The following is a 25,055-nucleotide window of genomic DNA, read 5'->3' as shown; positions in this document are numbered from 1 at the left end:
ACCTATGGCCACTACCACCTGGAAGGACAAGGGCAGCAGACACATGGGAACACCAGCACTTGGAGGTTCCCTTCCAAATTACATCCTGACTTGGAAATATATCACTGTTCCTGGGTCAAAATCCTGGAACTCCCTCCCTAATAGCACAGTAGGTGTACCTACACCACATGGGCTGCAGCGGTTCAAGAAGGCAGTTCAGTACCACCTTCTGAAGGACAATTAGGGATGGAAAACTAATGCTGGCCTAGCCAGCAATGCCCACATCCCATAAAAAAATGAATTAAATAAAAAGTATTGTCATGGTCAGATGCTTCTTCAACCGGTAGATTGGTGAGATCGAGGTCACGTATGATTTGCCCAGGCGGCATGGTGGTGCAGTGGTTAGCTCTGCTGCCTCACAAAACTGGGTCACTGTCCGTGTGGAGTTTGCACATTCTCCCCGTTTCTGCGTTGGTCTCATCCCCACAACCCAAAGATGTTCAGGGTAGGTGGATTGGCCACGTTAAATTGCCCCTTAATAGGGAAAAAGTATTTGGGTACTCCAAATTTATTAAAAAACTTTTTTAAAAAGTTATAAAAAGTATGATTTTCCCTCCTCTTGGTTCCCTCACCACTTGTCGTAGACCCAGCCTAGCAATTATGTCCTCCAGGGCTCGACCAGTACTGATGCTACCAAGTCTCTCTGGTGATGGACATTGAAGTCCCCTACCCAGAGAATATTCTGTACCCTTACCAACCTCAGTGCGCCAATGTTACTGACTCGTCACCTGAGGTGGGGGGGGGGGGGGGGGCATGGTGGGTGGCAATTAGCAGGAGGTTTCCTTGCCCATGTTTGGCCCGATGCTATGAGACATCATGGGGCCCAGAGTTAATGTAGAGGACTCTCAGGACAACTTCCTTCCCATTATATATTGTTCCACCATCTCTAGTGGATCTGTCCTTCTGTTGGGATAACAGATGTCCAGTTGCTTCTGTAGTGTGGAGGTTATCACGTTCGCCTGATATGCGCAAGGTCTCTGGTCCAAAACCGAGCAGAAGCATTGTCAATTTTGTCGGTGGCACAGTGGTTAGTGCTCCTGCCTCTCAGCACCAGGGACCCGGTCCGATTCTGGCCTTGGGATGACTTTGCACGTTCTTCCCATGTCTGTGTGGGTTTCCTCCGGGTGCTCGGGTTTCCCTCCCACAGTCCAAAGGTGTGCAGGTTACATGTGCGGGCCATGATCAAAGTGCAGGTAACAAGGATAGGGCGGTTGAGTGGGTCTAGGTGTTCTTTCGGAGGGTCATTGCAGATCCGAAATGTTACAACCATTTGACTATGATCCCAATGAGAAAAGCAAACATAAATTTATGGTACAGACGGTCTATGCTCCTCCTGGCGTTGGAGACATGGAAGCTGTATGGAAAGATGCAAAGCCTGAAGATCTCATGGACTCCAAACTCAGATGTGACTTTGAACTGCCTGTTGACAATGAGAAATCTAATGATCTTGAAGCAAGCAAACCTGCTGCAATAACGAATGCATCTAAACTTGATGGACCGGCAATGCCCAAATCTGCTAGTGTTTCACTGGATGACACTGAAGTGCGGAAACTAATGGAAGAATGCAAGAGGCTTCAAGTGGAGTTGGTGAAAATGACAGATGAGAATCGACAGCTGAGAGATGATGGACTGAGGCTGAGGAAGGCAGCTTAGTCAGGCAACCCAGTGTCTTCCACATCTCATGTTTCACTCAGAGAAAACGGCTCCAATGCTCTTCCCTCCCTCCTTGTTGTAATTGCAGCCATTTTCATTGGATTCTTTCTAGGGAAATTCATCTTGTAGAGGAAGCATGCAAGTTATTGAGGCCTGAAATGTTCTGTTGATCTGCCATATTATTGGTAGTATGGCTCACAGTGACCATGTTTGTGTACAGCATCTTACAGGCCTTGCCTTTAATGATGTCACGGTTAGAACACACAGATTACTTTCAATTCTTGGATAATTGGAGTTGTACATTGTCAAAACATCAATAGCAAGTGTCTCAAGGTTTTGCATAAAGGTCCTTGGAAATAATGAGTTGTTCTCTCTGTGGTTTAATAAGAGTTGAATGAAATGTTAAGTGTCTTGTAAATGTTATTTTAATCCTTTTAAATTTTGTTACCTGTTGCTGGATTACCTCTTGAAATTCTTCATTTCATAGTCAGGTTGCTCATGCCACTTGTTTACCAGTGATGAGAGATGTACTGAAGAAAAGGTGCCTCCTTGTAATTTACACCCACCGCCCCCCCCCCCCCCCCCCATTCCTCGCTGCTCAAGGCTGACAAGTTTATCAATGCAGAGTTTCCCCCTAGCTACAGAAACATCCCCCGTGAGGCAAATGTTGATTGAAAGCTCTCCATTCTTACCAATCCTGTCCCATGGTATTTAACGAAAATAAAATCTTTAACACGTTAAAAAAAAAAAAAATTGCAGATCCGAAGACCAGAGGGCCGCCTCCTGCACTGTAGGAATTCTATGTGGTGTTGTCTGGGCCTTTGTGAGGTATGATTATGTCAGGATGTTGCTTGATTCATCTGGGGGAGCCAGATAGATGGTGCATTTTCTTCCCCAAAGGGTATTAGTGAACCAGATTGTTTTTGCACCAATCAATGATAGTTTCTTCGTCACCATTTCTGAACTTAGCTTTACATTCCAGTTTTTTAATCCCTAAATTAAAATTCCACCAACTGCTGGGACGAGATTTGAACCCATGCCTCCAGAGGATTGGCCTGGGCCTCTGGATTACTTGTCCAGTGACATTCCCACCATGCCACTGCCACCCCTATAAGCCTGAAACTGACAGAACAGGTGTTCCGCTTCCATTTCAAAGCAGACAGACTGTCAACCAATGAAGGGGAGCAAGTGTTGAATTTTTCTTTCGATTAACAGAAGCAGTTTTTTAAAAAAATAGCCAGAGGTGTTGGTCTAATTAAATCACAATACAGAACGTGACAGCAGATGCTTGCGATTGTTTTGGCAATGGTGCGGAAGGGATGGAGTAAGAGAGGGGGGTGGTTACAGACAGGGTGAAGCCTCTTGATAGAAAGACGTGGACCAAATGCATTTGTAGCTCAAGATTTCCGGTTAATTCACCGACCCTGTACAGGGTAGAAAATCATGCGACAGTATCTCTAGCCCAGTTTCCAGTCTGCAATCCCTCCCTGTTGAATGCGACAGGCTGGGAGAGTTCACTCACATGTTCCTATTGAATGTGATAATGGGAAAGATGATGGCAGATGCTCAACATGACTACAGGAGAGCTGTCTTGGGGGGGGGGGGGGGGGGGGTGTTGGAGAGCTACCCATGAGATTGGAAGGATGTCTAAAAATAATGGCGTTGAACTCGGCAAAGCAGCAAGTCCTGCACACCACACCAGAGCAGAGCTGAGTCGACACAGAGTTCAGCGCCCTGTGGGATAGGAGTTCAGTCTTTGCTTCCAGTTTGCAAATAATACAAGTAACACTCAGGAGGCACAGATGAATAAATCTTTATCCCAGTGAACAATATTTTAAACCTGGGGTGAGCAGGCTTCCAAAGTCAGCTTTCTGTTAATTTAGGAATATATTCAAAACAGCAGAAAACTGACGTGAATCGCTCCGGACCTTTTCCTGGGAAGTCCAGTGTGATTCTCTGTTTTGCAGGGGGCTGGCAGGGCCCTGGAGTGTTCTACGCAGCTCTGGCTGCCGATACAGGGCCCCGCGCGACATGGCGGACCCACACAGCGGGCCGGCACCGAGGGAAATAGGCCCCCCCCAGATCACGCCACCCGCCGATCGGTAGCTCCTGATGGTGGGCCTGGTCGTCGTGGAGGCCCACCCCCAGTGACGGATCCCCCCCCCCCCCCTCCCCGCCCCCACCCAGGACGGTCACTGCAGCTGTGACTCCGAGCTGCCGCCGGGTGGAATCATACGTGAACCACGCCGGCAGGAACTCAGCCGGCCGTCCGCCGAGGAACTGGCGGCAATTCTCCAGTCGCCGGAGAATGGCGGGAAGGTGGGTTCGACGCCCCATTCTCCGCCCCCGTGGCGAGCGCGATTGCAGCACGGAGGCTCAGAGAATCCCGACCTTCGTGTTTTTGACACTGGTTTTGAAGTGATTTGGGGGGGGGGGGGGGGATTTCCCCCTCTTTCTCCCCCCCCGCCCCCCACTAATTTTCTGTAATGCTGGCTTACATGCTGAGAAGAACATGGAATGCTGGGGGCAGCACGGTGGCGCAGTGAGTAGCACTGCAGTCTCACGGCGCCGAGGTCCCAGGTTTGATCCCGGCCCGGGTTACTGTCCGTGTGGAGTTTACACATTCTCCCCCGTGTCTGCGTGGGTTTCGCCCGCATAACCCAAAAAGATGTGCCGGGTAGGTGGATTGGCCACGCTAAATTGCCACTTGGAAAAATGAATTGGGTACTCTAAATTTATGTAAAAAGAAAGAAAAAAAAAAGAAAAACATGGAATGCATGCCGTGCACAGATCAATGTGAATGGTGGACTGTGCTCTGCACCTCAACAGCCTTTCCTGTCCAGTAAGAAATCAGAATGTGAGGGCATCACAGTGGTTAGCACAGTTGCTTCACAGCTCCAGGGTCCCAGGTTTGATTCCCGGCTTGGGTAACTGTGGGTTTCCTCCGGGTGTTCTGGTTTCCTCCCACAATCCAAAGATGTGCAGGTTAGGTGGAATAGTGTTTTTTTTTAAATGCCTTTCGAACTGTGGCATGTGCAACAGGGGTACAGTACACTATTATTATTGCTGCCCCAGGCCTAATTAGCTTGAACATGGAGCACTTGCACAAGAAAAACGGAAAGTTTTAAATGATGCACTCTATTTTCAATTTGAAGATTGGATGTGCGGGCCTGGGTGTTTAAGAGTGTGTGTGGTGCCCCTCTGTGGTGAGTTTAAAGTATTACAAACCATACCTCTCATGTGCCTTGCTTCCAGCCTATAATAATGGCTGCAAAGTCTCTGAGCCAGCACGAGTACCAATAGCCATGGCCAACTGTTAACAAGGTGGAAGATCAGGTGGGCAACCATGCAGCAAGACAAGCGGGTGTTCCTGATGTGGGCCCATGTGTTTGCATGGTGGGGATTTTCTTGCCTTCAAAGCTCTTGTTACTGGCAATCAGTCTCACACCAGGCTGTTCATTTACTTTATGTTGGAATCATTTCCTCCAAAAGCTCTCTGGAGCAATCCCACGCCGAATTGCCCTTTTAGAAGTTGGTGGGGAGCTACCACCTTGAATACACGTTGCTGGGCCATTCCTGAGGACACAAAAGAATCAACACATTTCTGAGGGTCTGCAGTCACATGTGGACCAGCGAGAGTATGGACGGCAGATTTCCTCCTTAAGGGACATTTGTGAACCAGAAGGAGTTTTTCCAACAACAATCTGATATTTCATCTTCACCATTACCAATATTAGCTTTTTATTCCAGTTATTTAATTAACTGCATTTAAATTTCCCAGCTGCCTTAATAGGATTTCAGCACTTTTGCTCGGACATGTCTGTGTCTTTGGATTATTCCGACTTGCACTGTCTTCCCTTGTCCAGAGACGAATCAGGCGGGCGACTCGCGTGCTTTTGTCTGCTTCCTGTAACTCACTTTTCCTGGAACAGGTCGCTATCCTGAATCCAGAGGCGATAGCTTGAGGGATGTCACCCACATCAAGCATGGCTGACCAGGGGGTTCTCTCCCTCTTACCACCTGCTATTGGTGCAATGGAGGGATTTACAGGTCAACAGTCGACCTGTTTGACCGCATTATGAATGCAGCTTCCAAGGTCATCCGGTCCAGAAGCGGGAATCCAACATGGAGCTTCTGGCTCAGAGACGGGGATATCACCCATTCCGTCACAGGACCTCCACCTTGATTACTAATCCAGTAACAGGCTACTACAACCCTGTATTTGAGATGGATTCAACTCACGTTGGTTGACTAATGGTCCGACTGGAAGATAGACACTGTATCACAGTGCTGTACGCTGTGAGTGTGTATTTGCGTACTCTTCCCCAACCCCCCCCGGCCCCCCTGTTCTTCAGTCACCTCCTCTCCACAGGGAATTGCGGAATTGGATCAGAAGCTTTCGGAGGAAGCGGGGGGCGAGGGGAATGGGGAACTCTGGTTAACGATGGCATGGGGGAAGACTGTAAGAGGACAAAATAAGAAAGTCAGAGTTGTGGGTCAGTTGATGTATCATCTTGACATGAGATGAGCAGGGAAGGTTACAGTTCTTGTCTGTAAATCTGTAGAGAAGATGCTAAAAATCAAATAGATGAAAGTACAAAAATATGACAACCCCAGCTGTTCCATATCATCTTGATAAATTAGTACAAATGGAAATGAAATCTGCATAGATATACAGGTGGATATGAGTCCATGAGAGAAAGTCAAATCACAATATTGGATTATTTGCAGGGGGAGCTGATTGTGCTGAGGATACGTTCCTTTCCATTTGTAGTGTTTGCACAATTGCAGAATGATCTTGCAGACAGCAATGATTAATGAGGTGTTTCCATATGGGTTGACGTCAAGGTGAAGGCTCTCACTGAGAGTGTAGGGACAGCAACGGACCTGGTTCACAGCTGCTGCCAGCACTCCGATACCCATCCTTCACTTGAGCACCTCACTGGTGAGAGTTGGCAGGCTAATTTACAACAGGGGCATCACAGCCTGGCTAATCTTGCCCTCACCTGGTGATCATTCCACAGTGGATGCCATTGCAGGTCATTGGACAGTGATGTAAAGCGGGGCCCTTGGACGTGTTCATTTTGTCTGCTAGCCTAGGGGGAGTTCAAGCCAGTTGTATTGATTGCTCCTTTATGGTGCCCTGGCCAGATCTACCACTGCTTCACAGACCAGGGTATCAAACTAAGGAACTTCCTGGTCTGTGCCACTCACTCTCAAATATTGGTGTTTTTTTTGTCTTTAATCTGTTCAGAAACTTCAGTAGAGTGAGTTAATGCCAAGAGTAGGGGTGACATTAATCCCTGGCACAGTGTTGTCACAGTGGTTAGCACTGCTGCCTCACAATGGCAGGGTCCTGGGTTCAATTCTGGCCTCGGGTGACTGTGTGGAGTTTGCACTTTCTCCCTTTGTCTGCGTGGGTTTCCTCCGGTTGCTCAGGTATCCCCCCATGGACCATAGATGTGCAGGTAAGGTGGATTGGCCGTAATCAAGGCGCGGGGTTACAGGGATGGGGTGGGTCAGTGGGTCTAGGTGGGCTCTTTCAGAGGATTGGTACAGACTCATTGAGCTGAATGGCCTCCTTCTGTATTGTTGGGATTCTATGACCAATGTCCCTTCAAGGTTGAGACATACTGCATGTTGTAAATGTCTTAACCCAACCAAACTGGTTGACACTGTCAAATGCTTGATCACTCCTGAGCTTGTAACTTTGAAATAAAGATGTGATGTGGTTTTGAAAAATTATTTCATGGAATGTAGGCTTTGCTGGCTAGGCCAGCCTTTGTTGCCCATTCTTAATTGCCCTTGAGAAAGTGGTGGTGAGCTGCCTTCTTAGACCACTGCAGTCCATGTGGTGTAGGTACACCCACAGTGCTGTTAGGGAGGGTGTTCCAGGAATCCGACCAATTAACAGTGAAGGAACAGTGATAATGTTCCAAGTCAAGATGGTGTGTGGCTTGGAGGAGAAGTTGCAAGTGTTGTTGTTCCCAAGCATCTGCTGCCTTTATCCTTTTAGGTTGTAGAGGTCGCAGGAAGGTGCTATTGAAGGATCCATGGTGAGTTGCTGTAGTGCATCCTGTCGGTCGTATACACTGCTGCCACTGTGCATTGTTGGTGGAGGAAGTGAACATTTAAGGCGTTTCAAATAAACAAGCTGCTTTGTCCTGGATGGTGTCAAGCTTCTTGAATGTTGTTGGCGCTGCACTCATCCAGGCAAGTGGAGAGGTATTTCGTCACATTCCTGATTGTCCCGGTATTGTTGCATTTGGACATGGACTATTTCAGTACCTGGAGAGTTGTAAATGGTGCTGAACATTGTGCAATCATCAGTGAACATCCCCACTTCTGACCTTCTGACGGAAGGAAGATCATTGATGAAACAGCAGAAGATGATTGGGCCTAGGCCCAATCCTAAGGAACCTCTGCAGTGATGTCCTGGAACTGAGATGATTGACCTCCAGCAGTCACAACCATCTTCCTTTGTGCTATGTATGACTCCTACCAGGGTTGAATTTCTACCCTGATTCTCGTTGACTCCAGTTTCATGAGGGAACCTTGGTGACACGTTCAGTCAAACGTAGCCTTGATGTCAAGGGCAGTCACTCTCGCCTTGCTTCTTCAGCTCTTTTGTCCATGTTTTAACCAAGGCTTTAATGAGGTCAGGTGCTGAGTGACCTTGGCGGACCCAAACTGAGCGTCCCCAAGCAGGTTATTGCTCAGTAAGGGGCAATAGATTACATTGTCGGTGACACATTCCATCACTTTGCTGATGATTGAAAGAAGACTGATGGGGCGGTAATTGACTGGATTTGTCTTGCTTTTAAATTCTGGGGCACAAGTCTTCAATGCTATTACTGAAATATTATCAGGGCATATCGGTTTTGCCTTATTCGGTATCTTCAGCCGTTTCTTGATATCACGTTGAGTGAATCAAATACACTGAAGACTGACATCTCTGATGCTGGGGACCTCGAGAGGAGGCCGAGCTGTATCACCGTCTCGCCACTTTTGCTGCAGATGGTTGCAATTATTCCAACCTTGTCTTTTGAACTGATATGCTGAGCTCAGGGGGAGATCGACAATGAAACACACTGGGCAAGATTCTCCGCAAATGCGGAGAATCGTAAAGGCTACCGTGGGACAGGCCGTGACCCACGGCAGCCTTCACGGCCACTTCCGGGGCCGATTCTCCCCCCCCCCGGGCGGGGCTAGGAGCGTGGCCCCGTGCGTCATGGCGGCACGTTGAGCGTCACGGCGGCTGACGCGGCCGATGACGTCAGCCGCGCATTCGCAGGTTGGACAACGCCAACCCGCGCATGCGCAGTTCGCATCTTTCTCCTCAGCCGCCCGGCAAGACGTGGTGGCTTGATCTTCCCGGGTGGCGGAGGGGAAGGTGTGCGTCTGTTTTGGACGCTGGCCCGACGATCGGTGGGCACCGATCGCGGGCCTGTCCCCTCTCGAGCACAGCCGTGATGCTCCCATGCCAATCGGGCCTCTAGATGCCCCAAACGGGCATCGGGTGCCCGTTTCACGACGGCAGCGAGCAGGTGTGTTTGCTGCCGTGTTGGAACGGGCGTGAAGGCCCGGCCGCTCGGCCCATCGGCCTCGGAGAATCGCCGTAAAAAACGGCGAGCGGCGATTCGTGGCGTGGTTCGGGTGTGGGGGGGGGGGGGAGATAATAGCGGGAGGGCGTGAAAAATGTCGGGAGGCCCTCCGCTATTCTCCCACCCGGCGTGGGGGGTGGAGAATTGCGCCCACTGTTTCTGATCATGGGACTTACCTGATGCATTGCGACTCTTAGCTCTGTGCAGGCGTTATAGAGACATTTGCATGTTGGTATACATTTCCCATGCTGCATGTTGCTAAGTATCTGCGCAGTGAGGAGCATCAGTACGGAATCAGAAGGAGACCCAGTCCACGGTGCTGAATCTGAGCACAGCGGGGGCAGAGGTTGGAATCCAGCTTTTGAGAGTAAAGTCAGAGAAAGTGCGAGCGTGAATGGCTCATGGGGGGCAGGGCTGGGATTTGAGGTGTGCATCTGCAAATCTCAGCCCGTTGTAACAGGAATCAAGATTGTGGGCATTTAAAATACCCCTCTACGTCACCTACCTCCTTTCACTGCTCTGATATTCCCCTTTCACCACCCCTATTTCCCCCTTCACCGCCCCATTTTCTGTTTTCCCCCCCCCTGCCTTTTCATCCCCCTCCTTCACCCCCATTTCCCCATCTTCACCTTGATCCCACCCCAGTGGGAAAATGCTGATTGTGTGGGAGAGAGAGAGTTTGTGTGTGTCCAGTTTATGTCACGTTTGCATCCAGGCTCCTTCAACAATGAGCCGACCCTGACATCAGCCTCCACCTGTGAGGCGCCGCCTGGCTTTGTGATTCAATTGGTCATTTATTTTGGTTGAGAAAATGATTGCTGCAGACACCTTGCTCTCCCTGCTGTAAGAATGGATTCAATTTTTCAGGTATAAAGAAGGGTTTTAAAAATGGAGATTGGGGTATGCTGGTTGGTGAAACTAAGTTGTAGAGAAGATAGATTGTTATTTACATAGTCAGAAAGTAACCTAGAAAATAAATATTTCACAAAGTGTAAAACATAGGCAAAATTGCATGTATAGGTATTAGATACAGTTGAAATTAAAGCAAAGCCACAATTGAATGCAAAATTTATTGGGGGAAAAAACAGCTGACCAGGTGACCAAGTTAAAACTTTACAAGTTCTGTTTGTAGCCAGAAAAGTTAGTCCTTTGAAAGATTTAGCATGGTGGTCAGGATTGGGGGTATGGCTGAAATGAATTTTGTATTCATTTTCACTATTAAAGATGATATAGTGGCAGTTACAAATGCTTTAGATATTGATTCCTTGAATGTAAATCCATAAATGGCCTGAGCATGGTTTGGGGCACTGAGATTGATACCTTTGCTAGACCGGATGACTTTTTTTTAAACAGTATTTTTATTGGATATTTACATTTGACTGGTAACAATGTTGTTACACCGAAATTTGCACACACATGAGCCAAGAACAAGAAATAAAAAATAAAAGGGATCCATTGACAATGTACCATACAGAGTAAAATGTGAACTGGGAATTAAGGTACTTTGTTATGACCTATAACCCTTAGACTTGAAAGTTGGAGAGGTGCTGTGCGAGCCATTGATTTAGCTGATGAATGATTCTTTGAAACCTGAGTTGACTGGAGAAAGCACTTGATGCATGAATGCTTGTCCACATGTGCTGAGCCCCATTCATTAAAATCTAGCTCGGAACTTGGGAACAAGAGGAGGCCATTTAGCCCTTTCAGTTTGTTATGCCATTATTACTGATCTTTATCTTAACTCTTATTTACTCAGTTTCATTTCATATCTTGTAAGTAAACCTCTGTAATGGATGTTTTTAATAGCCTAAAGACTAACGATTCAATGATTCGTGGTTTCAAATAAAATGCCAACCACCACAAATCTTATTTACTTTTGTAAAAAAAAACATAAGGCGGAATTTTCCACCCAATTTTTCCCCAGCTATGGATGTATATGGGGACGCTATCTTCACACCCCCCCCCCCCCCCCCCCCCCCCGCCTCTTTTCCCCTCCCCACCCTGCCCTGTTATCAGGGCCCTCCCCTCTCTTCCCTAATGACACATAAGGGGAGCCCCCCAGAATGAAGGAGGGTCACCCCCCCTCCCCATTTCCAGAGCCCACTTGGAAGTGCCCTCTGGCAGTGCCCACTTCAGTCCCTTGGCAGCTTGGCGGTGCCAGGGCATTGCCGAGCCATTTCCCTCACCACCCAGGGGTATACACACCTCTCCACTCCTGCGTGGTCATCAGGACTGGTTCTTGTTTTTGCAAACCAGTCATGATTCGCTTCGTTGTGATGTCAGGCTGATTGGGTGGGAGGATACGCCATGGGCAGATGTTGCGGCATTGAGCTCGGTATGTATCTGTTAATAAATAATATGGAAACCAAGGGCGTGAACCTGATCATTCCACCGGCGGGGCCAGGGAAGATCTGAAGATTTCAAACTGAGATCTCGTAGGCGCAAATCCCATTCTGGCACTCTCCAGATAGCGGCCATGATGGAATTTGTGCCCACAGCGAATATGCCCGCCAAATCCAGTCCAGAGTTTTACTGATGTTTGTGACACAAACGATTAATACAGTGGAAAACAAAGTAATAGAAGATTGAGAAATTATATGGCCAACACATTTCCTGTTCCTACACTTTCAACTTCTCCCTTCTGCTCACCGAGGTGGTGGTGGGTCGAGAGAGAGCGAGTATGCACGGGGTGGGAAGGGAGAGTATGTGCTAGGGATGGGGGGTGGGAAGAGCAATGTGGACTTTGGCCTTCGGATCCCAGGGTAGGGGGGGGGGGGAGGGGGGGGGGGGGGCAAAATGAACACGTGACTCCATGACCTGTAAATCCACCTTCAGCTGGGCTCCCCATCATTGAGGATTGGGATATTTATGGAGGTTTCTTCTTGTCCAGTGAGTTGTTTAATTGTCCATCACCATTAACAATAGGATGGGACCTAACTCCAGAGCTTACATCTGATCCATTACTTGTGAAATTGTTTAGCTCCATCTATTGTAGAATTGCATCTATTGCATTCTACTTCAGCTATTTGGCATGGAAGTGCTGTCGGTTCACCAGGCTGACCCCTGATTTTTAGGTATGGCTGGTGCTGTTTCTGGCGTGTGCCCCCCCCCCCCCCCCCCCCCCCCCCCCCCACGCACTCTTTATTGAACCAGAGTTGATAATCCAGCTTGGTGGTAATTCTAGAGCGGGAAATATGCAGGGCTATGAGGTGACAGACTGTTGTGTACAATTCTGCTGCTGCTGATGGCCCACAGCGCCTCACAAATTCCCAGTTTTGAGTTACTAGATCTGTTCGAAATCCATCCCACTTCGTGCCACACAACAGGATGGTCAATTTGCCTGTAAAAGAACAGCCCCATTACTGCCTCTGCCTGCTTCCTTCACAAGTGAAATTCCAAATCTCTGTGGAGAAGAGGGGGCTTGTAGCCAGGATGAGCGACGCAACGGACCTCTGATTCTGATGCATTGCACATGAAACAATAGTGAGGATATGAGAGGCAGGGTTTCATTTCCGTTTCCTGTGTTCTAGCTCCTTGATAACAGAAGCTAAAGGAAGCCACAGTGCTTAAAATAAACCCGGTGATAGTGGTTTTTTAAACATTGCAAACAGATTGATGGGAATAAACAGAATTGCACTGCGTTATTTAATGCTGAGTTGCAATAAAAAGCAGCTCAGTTCAATCTGTGGCAATGAAGGAGCACTCAATCTGTCTGTTTCTCACTTCTGCCCTGCAGTCAGTTTTAAAAAGACACACCTATCACTCAGTCATTATGACACAGGAAGCCATCCAACCCATTGAGCCCATGCTGACTCTCTGTCGAGCAATCCCATCAGTCCCATTCTCCCGCTCTATCCCTGTATCCCAGCTAATTTATTTCCCTCAAGTGCCCATCCAGTTTCCTCCTGAATCTGTTTCTCATTTTGATTTCCACCGCACTGATGGGCAGCGATCTCCAGGTCATTACCACTCAAACAACACTCGAGTATTAATTACGCCGGGTTGGTTGACGCTGCTAAAGCAACTGGGAGCGAAAGTAACAGAATAGGCACTCAGCGTGAGTAACGCGTGTGTGTTTTTATGTCTCTTTCAGGGTCAAGCAGATCTCCTGAAGCACGCAAAGAACGACGCACTGGATAACCTGAGACAGATCCACTATGCAGCACAGTCCTGTGGCATCAATAAAAATGGCTCGACTTCCCCAGACCTATTCCGAACACGGGGAACTCTGGAGAGCATTCCCGAAAGTGAAAACACAAGTGACAATGGGTCTTGCTGACCTCAGAAGGCACAGAAATGACAGAAAATTGTAAATAATGTACACACACACACGTTCTTGCTTGAGCTCCCTCAGGCACTGACAGGTGATTTTGTTCGACATGAATTGGATTTGACAGTCGTCTCAATGGCATTTCATTTTAGAACCGAGGTCATGTACTTTGCAAACAGTGCTGCTTTTACCGAGTCACCACTCGTACTTGAAAGCAGTGCCACTGTCGCGTTTCAACGAGGGCCGACTGTTAAATCACTATCTTTAGCACCGACCCAAGTCGAGATGGGGCTCCAGACTTACTCTCAGCCTAGCTGTAATGGTGGGCATCTGGATGTAACAATGTCTTTCCTTCCACAGTGAGCTCCTAATTTTGGCTGTGCTGCTGCAGGTACTTGCCAAGTAGAAGCTTGCTGTTCCTCTATAGAAACATAGAAGAAACAAAAAATCCCATAGAATCGATAAATATAAATATTAAATAGTTGGATTTTAGCAACATCCTTTTGCTGGTTGAACGGAGGCTGGGCTGTCATCCATGAAGGGAAGGCCGAGAGACAGATGGAGCAGCGAGTCTGCTGGAATTCAAAATTCCATTCTATTCTGGATATTTTTCGGGCATCTTAAGCAGGTCAACAGATATAATTTAGAGATCACATAAAAACTGGTGCTATGTTTCCTGCTTTCCTGAATAGGTGGAAATCTAACCCCAGGTGTTGATGCTGAAATGCGTCTGAAAGCTTTATTGCAGATCAAATATTTGTACCGAGTTCCTCCAATATTTATGTCACTTCCAGTCTGAGATTGGAGCTCGAGCTAACTTTTCATCACCAGCCATGCAAAACACTCATTATTTCGGTGAAGATGAACTGTACGTGTTTTCGCTGTAAAACAGTCACCGTACTCCCATCTCAACCTCACTTCAAAGGGACTTGTCAGATCCAAATCACTGTCTCAAATTCCAGTTCTTGTGACTAGAACATTATCGCCCACCCAATAAAGTGTGTCTCTCCGTGATAAAGCCACGCAAAATAATATTTATGGTTCTCGTTCTGAATTTCGACATTTCAATGTTGACTGACAACTTGTTGGCCTCTCCATCTTCAGGTGCTGATGAGGGGTGGATGAGAGTCATTAACCACCTAGAGCAGAAGCCTCTTTGCATTTATAGTCATGACCTTCAAAACTAACAAACTACAAAACTGGTAGGAGTCTCCGGACTTGACACGGCAGTAGTGTTTGCCCACCCTCCCCATGTACAAAGAAGACGGGCAGAAGAATTTTTATTTTAGTATCTTTCTTGTTGAGTTTCTCGGTGATGTCATTATGCTGCTATTAAAGATAAAGCATTATAAATAAACTAACTGTTCTTCCAGCTTTATGAGGTGTGATATGTTGCACAATTCAATGCTAACAGTGAGGAACCAGTTAAAAGTGAGTGATTACCATGCATTATATGCTCCAGCCAACTTGGTGTGATTAATTGGAGGGGTGGGGGGGGACTATTTATTTATGGAAATAGCAACAATGGGTTGCAAAATGAAGGCCACATAATCCCGATAGTGCAGAAGGAGGCCCATCAAGTCTGCACGGACCTTCCGAAAGAGCACCCCGCCTGGGCACAATCCCCTGCCCTATCGCCGTAACCCCACTTGATCTACAAATCTTTGGATGTTAACGGGCAATTTAGCATGGCTAATCAACCTAACCTACACGTCTTTGGACTGTGGGAGGAAACCGGAGCACCCGGGAGAAACCTCTGCAGATGCAGGGAGCAAGTGCCAACTCCACACATGCCGGAATTGAACTTGGGTCGCTGGCCCTGTGAGGTAGCAGTGCTAACCACTGTGCCGCCCATAAGAGGCACCTTCACAATGTCTTTCAGAAATGAATTTCTGTACGCAAGAGTGGGAAGAATGTGGAACTTGTTACCACAAGGAGCTGTTGAAGTGAACAGATGCTTTAGAATGTTAGATTAAGATTAGTGGAGGCTCAGGTGGAGCATGAACACAGGCACAGACTAATTGGGTCGAATGGCCTGTTTCTGTACTGTGGAGTAACAAATTACACAGGATACAATCTGTGAGCTGTCTTTTACCTAAGGAAAGAATGAATGAGCTATTATTGAATCAATATCATTACTGGATTTCAGAATCAATCAAGAGGTCATGGATTTAAAATCATTGGCAAGTAATCTGGAGCAAAAATTAGAAGAATTGTTTTTTGCCTCCCAGTTGTCACGTTCTGAAATTTCAGCCAGAAAGAGTGGTGGAAGCTAATTGCGTAATTAATTTTAAAGAGGAGTTTGACACTTTCTTGTAGCTGAGGAACTTCACAAGGTTACAAACAAAAAGCAGGGGATGTGGAACTGCGCATGACCCATCTCCCAAAGCCCAACGGGCCCAATGGCCTCCTTTGTGCCACGTTTGTACAATTCAAACCCATGCAAAGCTATCAGACTAACTGCACAGATTATATATTTTGAACACTGGAATTCTTTGAATTCTGAACGTTGCCTCTTTTATTTGTGTCGGCATCTCCTCTGAATGCATAGTTTCAATTTCTACCTAGCGATGTTCTACTATTAACTCTATGTGAAGCCTTGGATTCTGCTTTTCATTTGTGATTATTGGTTGCTCAATCTGCAGAAGGATCTAGTTTGAGGTCTGAACAATGGATGCTTCTGGACAGTAGACCTACGTCAACCACACCCAGTTATATAGAGTTCACTTAGCTAATGATTCCTTAAGGGTCCTGTTGTTTGTCATGCCTGTTTGCAGTTGTTAATAATAATAATAATAATCGCTTATTGTCACAAGTAGGCGTCAATGAAGTTACTGTGGAAAAAACCCTAGTTGCCACATTCCGGTGCCTGTTCGGGGAGGCCGGTACGGGGATTGAACCTGCGCTGCTGCCTTGTTCTGCATTACAAGCCAGCTGTTTAGCCCACTACGTATCTGTGGTGATACTCTCCATCATTGATGCCCTTGAAATCTCAAATTCAGCCTCCGATTTCTGCTCTCCAGGTGTTCAGCATGGGATTTGAAGTCCAAATGATTGACACAGTTGTGCCTTTCTTTCCTTGCCTGCCTTTTGATGTGTTTTTTAGACTATGCAGCTAGAATTTCCTTGAAGGGTTTTTCCAATCAGCAGCCTGATAGAGGAAGAGTGAAGAATACACATTAACTGCAGAGAACACACAAATAGTGAGTTCTTCCAAAGTTGTGGTGTTCAGAAAGCTTTTGACAAGTTGCCACTAAAAAGGTTGCTGCATAATATAAAGATGCATGGCATTAAGGGTAAAGAATGGATAGAAGATTGGTTAATTAATAGAAAGCAAAGAGTGGGGATTAATGGGTATTTCACTGGTTGGGAATCAGTAGCTAGTGGTGTCCCTCAGGGATCAGTGTTGGGCCCACAATTGTTCACAATTTACATAGATGATTTGGAGTTGGGGACCAAGGGCAATGTGTCCAAGTTTGCAGATGACACTAAGATGAGTGGTAAAGCAAAAAGTGCAGAGGATACTGGAAGTCTTCAGAGGGATTTGGATAGGTTAAGTGAATGGGCTAGGCTCTGGCAGATGGAATACAATGTTGATAAATGTGAGGTTATCCATTTTGGAAGGAATAACAGCAAACGGGATTATTATTTAAATGGTAAAATATTAAAGCATGCCGCTGTGCAGAGAGACCTGGCATGGGCGCATGAGTTGCAAAAAGTTGGTTTACAGGTGCAGCAGGTGATCAAGAAGGCAAATAGAATTTTGTCCTTCATTGTTAGAGGGATGGAGTTTAAGACTAGGGAGGTTATGTTGCAATTGTATAAGGTGTTAGTGAGGTCACCCTGGAGTATTGTGTTCAGTTTTGGTCTCCTTACCTGAGAAAGGAAGTACTGGCGCTGGAGGGTGTGCAGAGGAGATTCACTAGGTTAATCCCAGAGTTGAAGGGGTTGGATTATGAGGAGAGGTTGAGTAGACTGGGGCTGTACTCGTTGGAATTTAGAAGGATGAGGGGGGATCTTATAGAAACATATAAAATTATGAAGGGAATAGATAGGATAGATGTGGGCAGGTTGTTTCCACTGGCGGGTGACAGCAGAACAAGGGGGCATAGCCTCAAAATAAGGGGAAGTAGATTTAGGACTGATCTTAGGAGGAACTTCTTCACCCAAAGGGTTGTGAATCTATGGAATTCCTTGCCCAGTGAAGCAGTTGAGGCTCCTTCAATAAATGTTTTTAAGATAAAGATAGATAGTTTTTTGAAGAATAAAGGGATTAACGGTTATGGTGTTCGGGCCAGAAAGTGGAGCTGAGTCCACAAAAGATCAGCCATGATCTCATTGAATGGTGGAGCAGGCTCGAGGGGCCAGATGGCCTACTCCTGCTCCTAGATCTTACATTCTTATGTCTAATTGAGACCCAGGTTCAATTCCAGCCTCGGGTGACTGCCTGTGTGGCGTTTGTACATTCTCCCAGTGTCTGCTTGGGTTTCCTCCGGGTACTCCGGTTTTCTCCCACAGTTCAAAGATGTGCCAATTAGGCAGATTGGCCATGATAAATTGCCCCTCAGTATGTTAAGTGGGTTTATGGGGACAGGGTGGGGGCGTGGCCTAGGTAGGTGCTCTTTCCAAGGGTTGGTGAGAACTCGATTGGCCAAATGGCTTCCTTCTGCACCGTAGGGATTCTATGAAATTCTCAGTGATTCATTCATTGGATGTGCGTGCAGCTGGCATTGAGTCACCTGATTGAGTACAACTGAGTGGCTTGTTCGGCATGGCAGTGAAGTTACACCAAGGCCACATTGGGTAAGGAAGGCAGACTTCTTTCCGCGAAACCAGTGGGTTTTAGTGAAGCAAAGGGGTTTTTAATGACAATTGTTATGGGAGAGGTGTTTTCAGAACCCCAAAATGTATCATGGAGTTCAACCAACCCCCCACCTTTAATGGATTGTTGCTTTTGAAGCACATGGCTTGTTCCCCAGGTCTAGTATTACAATTATGGACACGTGGTTTTTAAAACAAAACAATGTTTATTCCATGAACTCAAATTAACCTTTTAAATAAACATTGGATCTCTTAACACCCCTTACTTCAAAGATAACCCTGAAAATAATACACCACCCAATCCTGCAAACTGTTCCTTTACACATCCAAAAGACTTAACAAACCTTCAAACAGAAGCACATTAGATTTATGTTCCACACTGAGACCTTTTTACAAGGATTAAGAGATAGTCCTTCATGGCAGAGATCACCAGCAATGCAGCTCACAGCCACGCCCAAGCTTTCTTCAGAACTGAAACTAAAATCCCAAAACTAACCTCAAAATGTCCGAACTGAGCTCAGCTCCACCCACTCTCTGACATTGCTATTTTCTTAAAGGTACATTGCTTAAACATCCATTTCTTAAAGGTACTCTCACATGACACAATCCTGCAGTTTCATGGTTACCTTTACTGGTACCAGCCTTTTGATTCATTTAATTAATTGAATCTGAATTGCCCCCAGCTGCCATACGAGCATTTAAACTTTTGTCTACGAACCTTTAGACAGGCCTCTAGGTTGCTATCTAGTGTTATGATGGCAATAAGACCACAACCCCCAACAGGGGCCAATACAAATTTATGAAACATGATAGGGCAATCTTGTTTTTTTTTGCATCATATCAATGGACAGTTTTGATCCTTGTCAGAATGCCTAATTGGAATGTGTGCCACCCAATGGATGGCTCAACGCAACATTATTTTTCATGGAGCTCTGAAGCAAAGCAATAATCACGGATTGATTCCTGATTTTGCCCAGAGTCCGAGCTTGAATAACTCGAAACACAATCGGAGACATTGCTCTGAACCACCCGAATTTGAGTTCAGTTTAGAGGCCATAGACCTCCTGCAGCACTCAAAACCACATCATGCTCAGTTTTGAAATATTCCATTGAATCCCTACAATGCAGAAGGAGGCCACTCGACCCATCAAGTCTGCACCCACCCTCTGAAAGTACCTAGGCCCACTCCGCTCACTATTCCCACAACCCCACCTAACCTGCACACCCTGGTCACTAAAGGGCAATTTAGCATGACCAATCCGTTAACCTAAACACCTTTGGATTGTGGGAGGAAACCGGAGCCCCCGGAGGAAACCCACGCAGGCAAGGGGTGAACACATAGACTCCGCACAGACAGTGACCCAGACCGGGAATCAAACCTGAGACCCTGGCGCTGTGAGGCAGCAATGCTAACCACTGAGCCATTGTGCAGGCTTATTGAGAATAAAATAGGAACAGAAAACTGGCAAATATAAAAAGTCAGACAGAGAGCATGTCCCTGACCATAACGAATGAGAGGATTTAAAAGTTGGGGCATATCCAATTATTAAGAGGCATAACCAGGCATAATTTATTTTCTTAATTTCTCTCGCACCTTCCCTGCTGCTTTGATCACTGTGTCAAGTTTCTTCTGGGAAGCCCCTGTTCTGTGTCACTTTACCCAATTGGCCATTATTTAAATCTGGGGTATGACAATGATTGTTGTTTGTACCTGAGAACACCGCTACAAGCCTGATCCTGTCTGCATCCAATGGCCATCTTCAGCAGGGGTTGTACACTTATCATCAGGAACAAGGAACCTGGCTAATATTATTTTCTCCTCACTAACCCTTCCTGAGGTCAACAGCAACCCTGCCATTGTAACAGTTGAGCTGACCACAGGTGGAGATTGAAGCTGAGAGCATTCTCGTCCCTGTGGCTCAACTACTTTGTATCATAACATTTTACAACAGAGCAGCGTGGTGGCGCAGTGGTTAGCACTGCAGCCTCACGGCGCTGAGGTCCCCAGGTTCGATCCTGGCTCTGGGTCACTGTCCGTGTGGAGTTTGTACACTCTCACTTGCGTGGGTTTCGCCCCCACAACCCAAAAGATGTGCAGGATAGGTGGGTTGGCCACGCTAAATTGCCCCTTAATTTAAAAATGAATATAAAAAGAAAAAAATATATAACATTTTACAACACCAAAGGAGGCCACTTAGTCTGTCATGCCTGTGCTGTGTCTTTGAAAGAGCTATCCAATTCACCCCACTCTTTACCCTTAGCTCTGCATGTTGTGCTCTTAACTAGTGCATATCCAATTCTCGTTGGACAAATTCATGCTATTTGGGAAGCCCTCGTGGTGCTCCAAATTGGAATAGATTTTGTAACATGAATGTGCATCGCAGACTGTTTTGTTTCTATGACAAATACATTTGTTAAATAAAACTGAGATCTATAACATGCTGTTAATTGCAGCTGTACCTGTATCAGATGTAGCCTGCATTGGGCTAGCACGGTCGCATAGTGGTTAGCACAATTGCTTCTTAGCTCCAGGGTCCCAGGTTTGATTCCCGGCTTGGGTCACTGTCTGTGCGGAGTCTGCACGTTCTCCCCGTGTGTGCGTGGGCTTCTTCTGGGTGCTCCGGTTTCCTCCCACAGTCCAAAGATGTGCAGGTTAGGTGGATTGGCCATGCTAAATTGCCCTTACTGTCTAAAATTGCCCTTAGTGTTGGGTAGGGTTACTGGGTTATGGGGATGGGGTGGAGGTGTGGGCTTGGGTAGGGTGCTCTTTCCAAGAGCCGGTGCAGACTCGGTGGACCGAATGGCCTCCTTCTGTACTGTAAAATCTATGATCTGCATAATCCCCTGGCAGTGAAACACTTTACAAGCTTTACAAAGGTGATGGTCCTCCGCTTCCATGGCAGAAATTGTCATTTTTAGTCATTTTCTACATTGGCAGTGGAGGATCAATGGAACTGCTGCAGAGTTTCAAAGCAAATACTCTTGCATCAACGAGGGACAATACTGCATCAAAAGATCCCAGCTGAACAGAGATCTACACACTGTGGAAACGCTCGGGTGTCTCAAGGTTCTGGCTTCTTCAAATGGAAATCAGGACTTACAGACCATAAACCGGACACATGGGACTTCATCTCATCGATCACATTTTTGTGCGCTCCAGCAGGATGATATGTAAAAGTGTGATCATATAGGGTGATCATGGCTCGGCACAACATCGAGGGCCGAAGGGCCTGTTCTGTGCTGTACTGCTCTATGTTCTATGTACCGAATTTGGACTTTCAAACAGTTAAAGGCCTCAATTACGAGTATCCACTTTCCTGCGAACTTGCAAATCATAATTTCCAGGGCTGATTTCAAACCCCTTCCTTATGTTTAACAAGAACAGCCTGCGCCAGGGAGATAAATATGTGATTTACTCATTAGATCTTCACAGATTATGCAGCTTGCACCATTTTACATTCTGTCCTGCATCAGACATGATGCATTCAACTGATGAGATATAAATATGTAATCCAGACCCCCAACTATATTTTACCTATGGATAGCTGTATTCGGTGCTTGGGGCTAGGCGGTAGGAGAAGAGTTTGAATATTTTTACAGCCGAGATAGATAGATTCTTGATAAGGGAAGGCAGTGACATGGTATTGTCATTGGACTAGTAAACCTGAGACCCAGGGCAAATCTCTGAGGATCCAGGTCTGAATCCCACCCTGGCAAAGGGCAAAATTAAATTTAATATAGATCTGGAATTCTAGGTCTAATTCTAAGTCGCAAAAAACCATCTGGTTCACTAATATCCTTTAGGGAAGACGATCTGTCATCCTTACCTGGTCTGGCCTACACGTGACTCCAGATCCACAGCAATGTGGTTGACTCTTAAATGCCCTCCGAGATGGGCAATAAATACTGGCCCAGCCAGTGATGCCCACACTCCATAAATAAATAAAACAAAGCAAGGGGTGAAAGGATATCAGGGGTTAGTGGAAATATGGAGTCAAAGTTAAAAACAGATCAGCCGTGATCTTCTTAAATGGTGGTGCAGGCTTGAGGGCCTATGTGGCCTACTCTTGCTCTGGATTCGTATCTTCATATGTTTGTATCTTGTTCCCTCAAAATGCCACATTGTGAGTGCAATCCAGAAATTATATCGACCATTGCTCAATGTAAATCAGCATCAAAGTGTGGAAAAGTGCCAACCTATACATACGCCACCCTGGACAACTGAGGAGCCTATCCTGTATTTTACCAGAAGCCTAGAGTTACTGCACAATGGTGGCATAATAAAGAAATGTAAAGGAGAACTTGAATCTACGTAGCGCCTAATATTGTTCTGAAATGTCTCCCAAGTGCTTGACATACAATGGATTTCTTTAAAGTGTAGTGATTGTTGCATTAGCAAATAGTGACTAAAGACTAATTAGTGACCACCCTCTCATCAACTACTACGTTATTTAGCCATTTTGAATACATGGTACCATTTTTGTATTTCTGTAAAAATGGTGTATTTTAAAAATAAACACAGTACAATATCCACTACTAACCTAAATCTTCTTGAAAAGTTGAAGCCATCCCAGTGTTTAATTGAATTTCAGTTCCTGTTTAATGACGTACAGCGATTTTCATGGTCCTTAAAAGCTTCTACCATGTCAACTGGATTATTTGGTGTCATATTTAAAATGCACAAGGGTATCATAAACAACTTTTATTTCTCAATAAACACTGTAAAGCTTTTGCAGTGAGCTGATGATGTTATGGCCCTGCTGTAGTATGGTTATATTGTCACACTCTAATCAGTGGATGCGAAATAAATCACACCAGGCAACAGAAGGTATGAGCTCCTGCAGAAAGGTTCAATTGGAAGCCTTGAGCACAAAATCAAATGTTTGCTTTGAAAAGCCTTTCTTAAATGGTTGCAAATGCATTGGAGGACATTCTACCATTTAATGGTGGGCCAATATAATGTTTATAATAATAATCTTTGTTGTCACAAGTAGGCTTACATTAACAATGCACAGGGAGAACATGCAAGCTCTGCACAGCCAATGACCCAAGCCGGGAATCGAACCTGGGACCCTGGCACTGTGAAGCAACAGTGCTACCTTGCCGCAAGTCACTCGACTTTTCCACCCATTAATTTCCCTCCTTGGCCCATCTAGAATTTGAAGCTGAAGCTGCGAAGAATTATTCAAACTTCTAAAAATAAATTTAAGAGTACCCAATTATTTTTTTTTCCAATTAAGGGGCAATTTAGCGTGGCCAATCCACCTACACTGCACATTTTTGGGTTGTGGGGGGTAAAACCCATGCAGACATGGGGAGAATGTGCAAACTCCACATGAACAGTGACCCGGGCCTCGGATCCGAACCCGGGTCCTCAGTGCTGTAGTCCCAGTGCTAACCACTGTGCCACACGTCACACCTGAATGATTCAAACTTAACCAATGAAAATTAGATATGGTATAAAGCAATAAGCTGCTACTCCGCCGAACACAATTTCTGCTAAGGGACAATTTAGTGTGGCCAATTCACCTACCCTGCACGTCTTTGGGTTGTGGGGGAGAAACCCACGCAAACACTGGGAGAATGTGCAAACTCCACACGGACTATGACCCAGAGCCAGGATCGAACCTGAGACCTCGGTGCCGTGAGGCAGCAATGCTAACCACTGTGCCACCTTGCTACCCTAAATGCCAATTTCACCACTACAGTTTCATCTGCCTGGCCTTCTCAATGTGGGCAGTGTATGAGCGTCCAGAAGGGTAACTGGTTGAATCTGAATTATAAAAAGGTAGAGTGAAAAGCAATTTTGGTACCATTTCCAATCATAACCTACAGAATCAGGACTGGATGTGCCTCATAGACATGGTCAATGTAAGTGTTGTCCCTCTAGTTTACAAGATTATAGTTCATCTGATTTTTGTTGAGATTATGTCTGATTATTGATGAGGATCTGCACTGCTCTTTTCTTTGATCCCCCCCCCCCCCCTCTCCCTCTCCCCCCTCTCCCTCTCCCCCCTCTCCCCCACCCTCCCCGACAGACAGGGCTGGTGAGGGACATGATCAATGTCACTTTGGACCAATTTCTGTGCAGATGAAACCTTGGGCAGAGACATACCATTCTCCACCATGCAGGAACATGTCAGACCTCTGCTGAACTCGTTCAGCCAATTGCTGAGATCTGGAATTATAGACAGCAGAGAATCAAACCTCTAATGCATCACTCCTCGAGCCGTATACTAGTGCCACAGTACATAGATCCAAGCGCCCCACTGCCTGCAACATAACATTCTCTTCCTTTTTCTGTTTGGGTGATATTTCATTTCTCCCACGCATTGGGCTTCTCTGGGCTTGCCAGAACAAGGAATTAGTTCCATTTTAATGAGGGATTTGTGATCTGCACTTTGCTGAAGCTGCCCAGTAATGTTCAGTCTGTTACTGCATTTGCCAGCTTCAAGCTAACATTCATTAGATCTGAAATAACATGGGCGGAATTCTCCGAGCCCCGCGCCGGGCCGGAGAATCGCCGCAACTGCGCCACGCCGTCCCGATGCCGGCATGCGATTCTCCGAGGAGTGGAGAATCGGCGCCATCTGTGCCGGTGCGTTTGGCGCGGCGCCGGTCGTGGGCCGCTGATTCTCCGGCCTTGATGGGCCGAGCAGCCGTGCAGA

General features: G+C 46.3%; 2 protein-coding genes across 3 annotated transcripts in view; both read left to right on the top strand.

Annotated features, from left to right (window-relative positions):
• LOC119954539 (inactive phospholipase C-like protein 2) overlaps window positions 1–14,944 on the top strand; it is a 276,466-nt gene extending 261,522 nt beyond the window's left edge. For both annotated transcript variants that reach the window (XM_038779853.1, XM_038779852.1), the window contains exon 6: window positions 13,390–14,944. In XM_038779853.1, coding sequence (XP_038635781.1) covers window positions 13,390–13,575 — 186 coding nt within the window. In that variant the 3' untranslated portion in view covers window positions 13,576–14,944. The remainder of the gene's footprint in view (window positions 1–13,389) is intronic.
• Window positions 1,297–2,445, top strand: LOC119954540 (vesicle-associated membrane protein-associated protein A-like). The gene has a single exon (XM_038779854.1). The coding sequence runs from the start codon at window positions 1,297–1,299 to the stop codon at window positions 1,690–1,692; it is 396 nt and encodes a 131-aa protein (XP_038635782.1). The 3' UTR covers window positions 1,693–2,445.
• Window positions 14,945–25,055: the final 10,111 nt, after the last annotated feature.

Source organism: Scyliorhinus canicula, chromosome 19 (assembly GCF_902713615.1).
Source record: "Scyliorhinus canicula chromosome 19, sScyCan1.1, whole genome shotgun sequence".
NCBI lineage: Eukaryota > Metazoa > Chordata > Chondrichthyes > Carcharhiniformes > Scyliorhinidae > Scyliorhinus > Scyliorhinus canicula.
The sequence above is the reverse complement of the archived record's forward strand: the minus strand, read 5'-3'. Positions and strand labels throughout refer to the sequence as shown.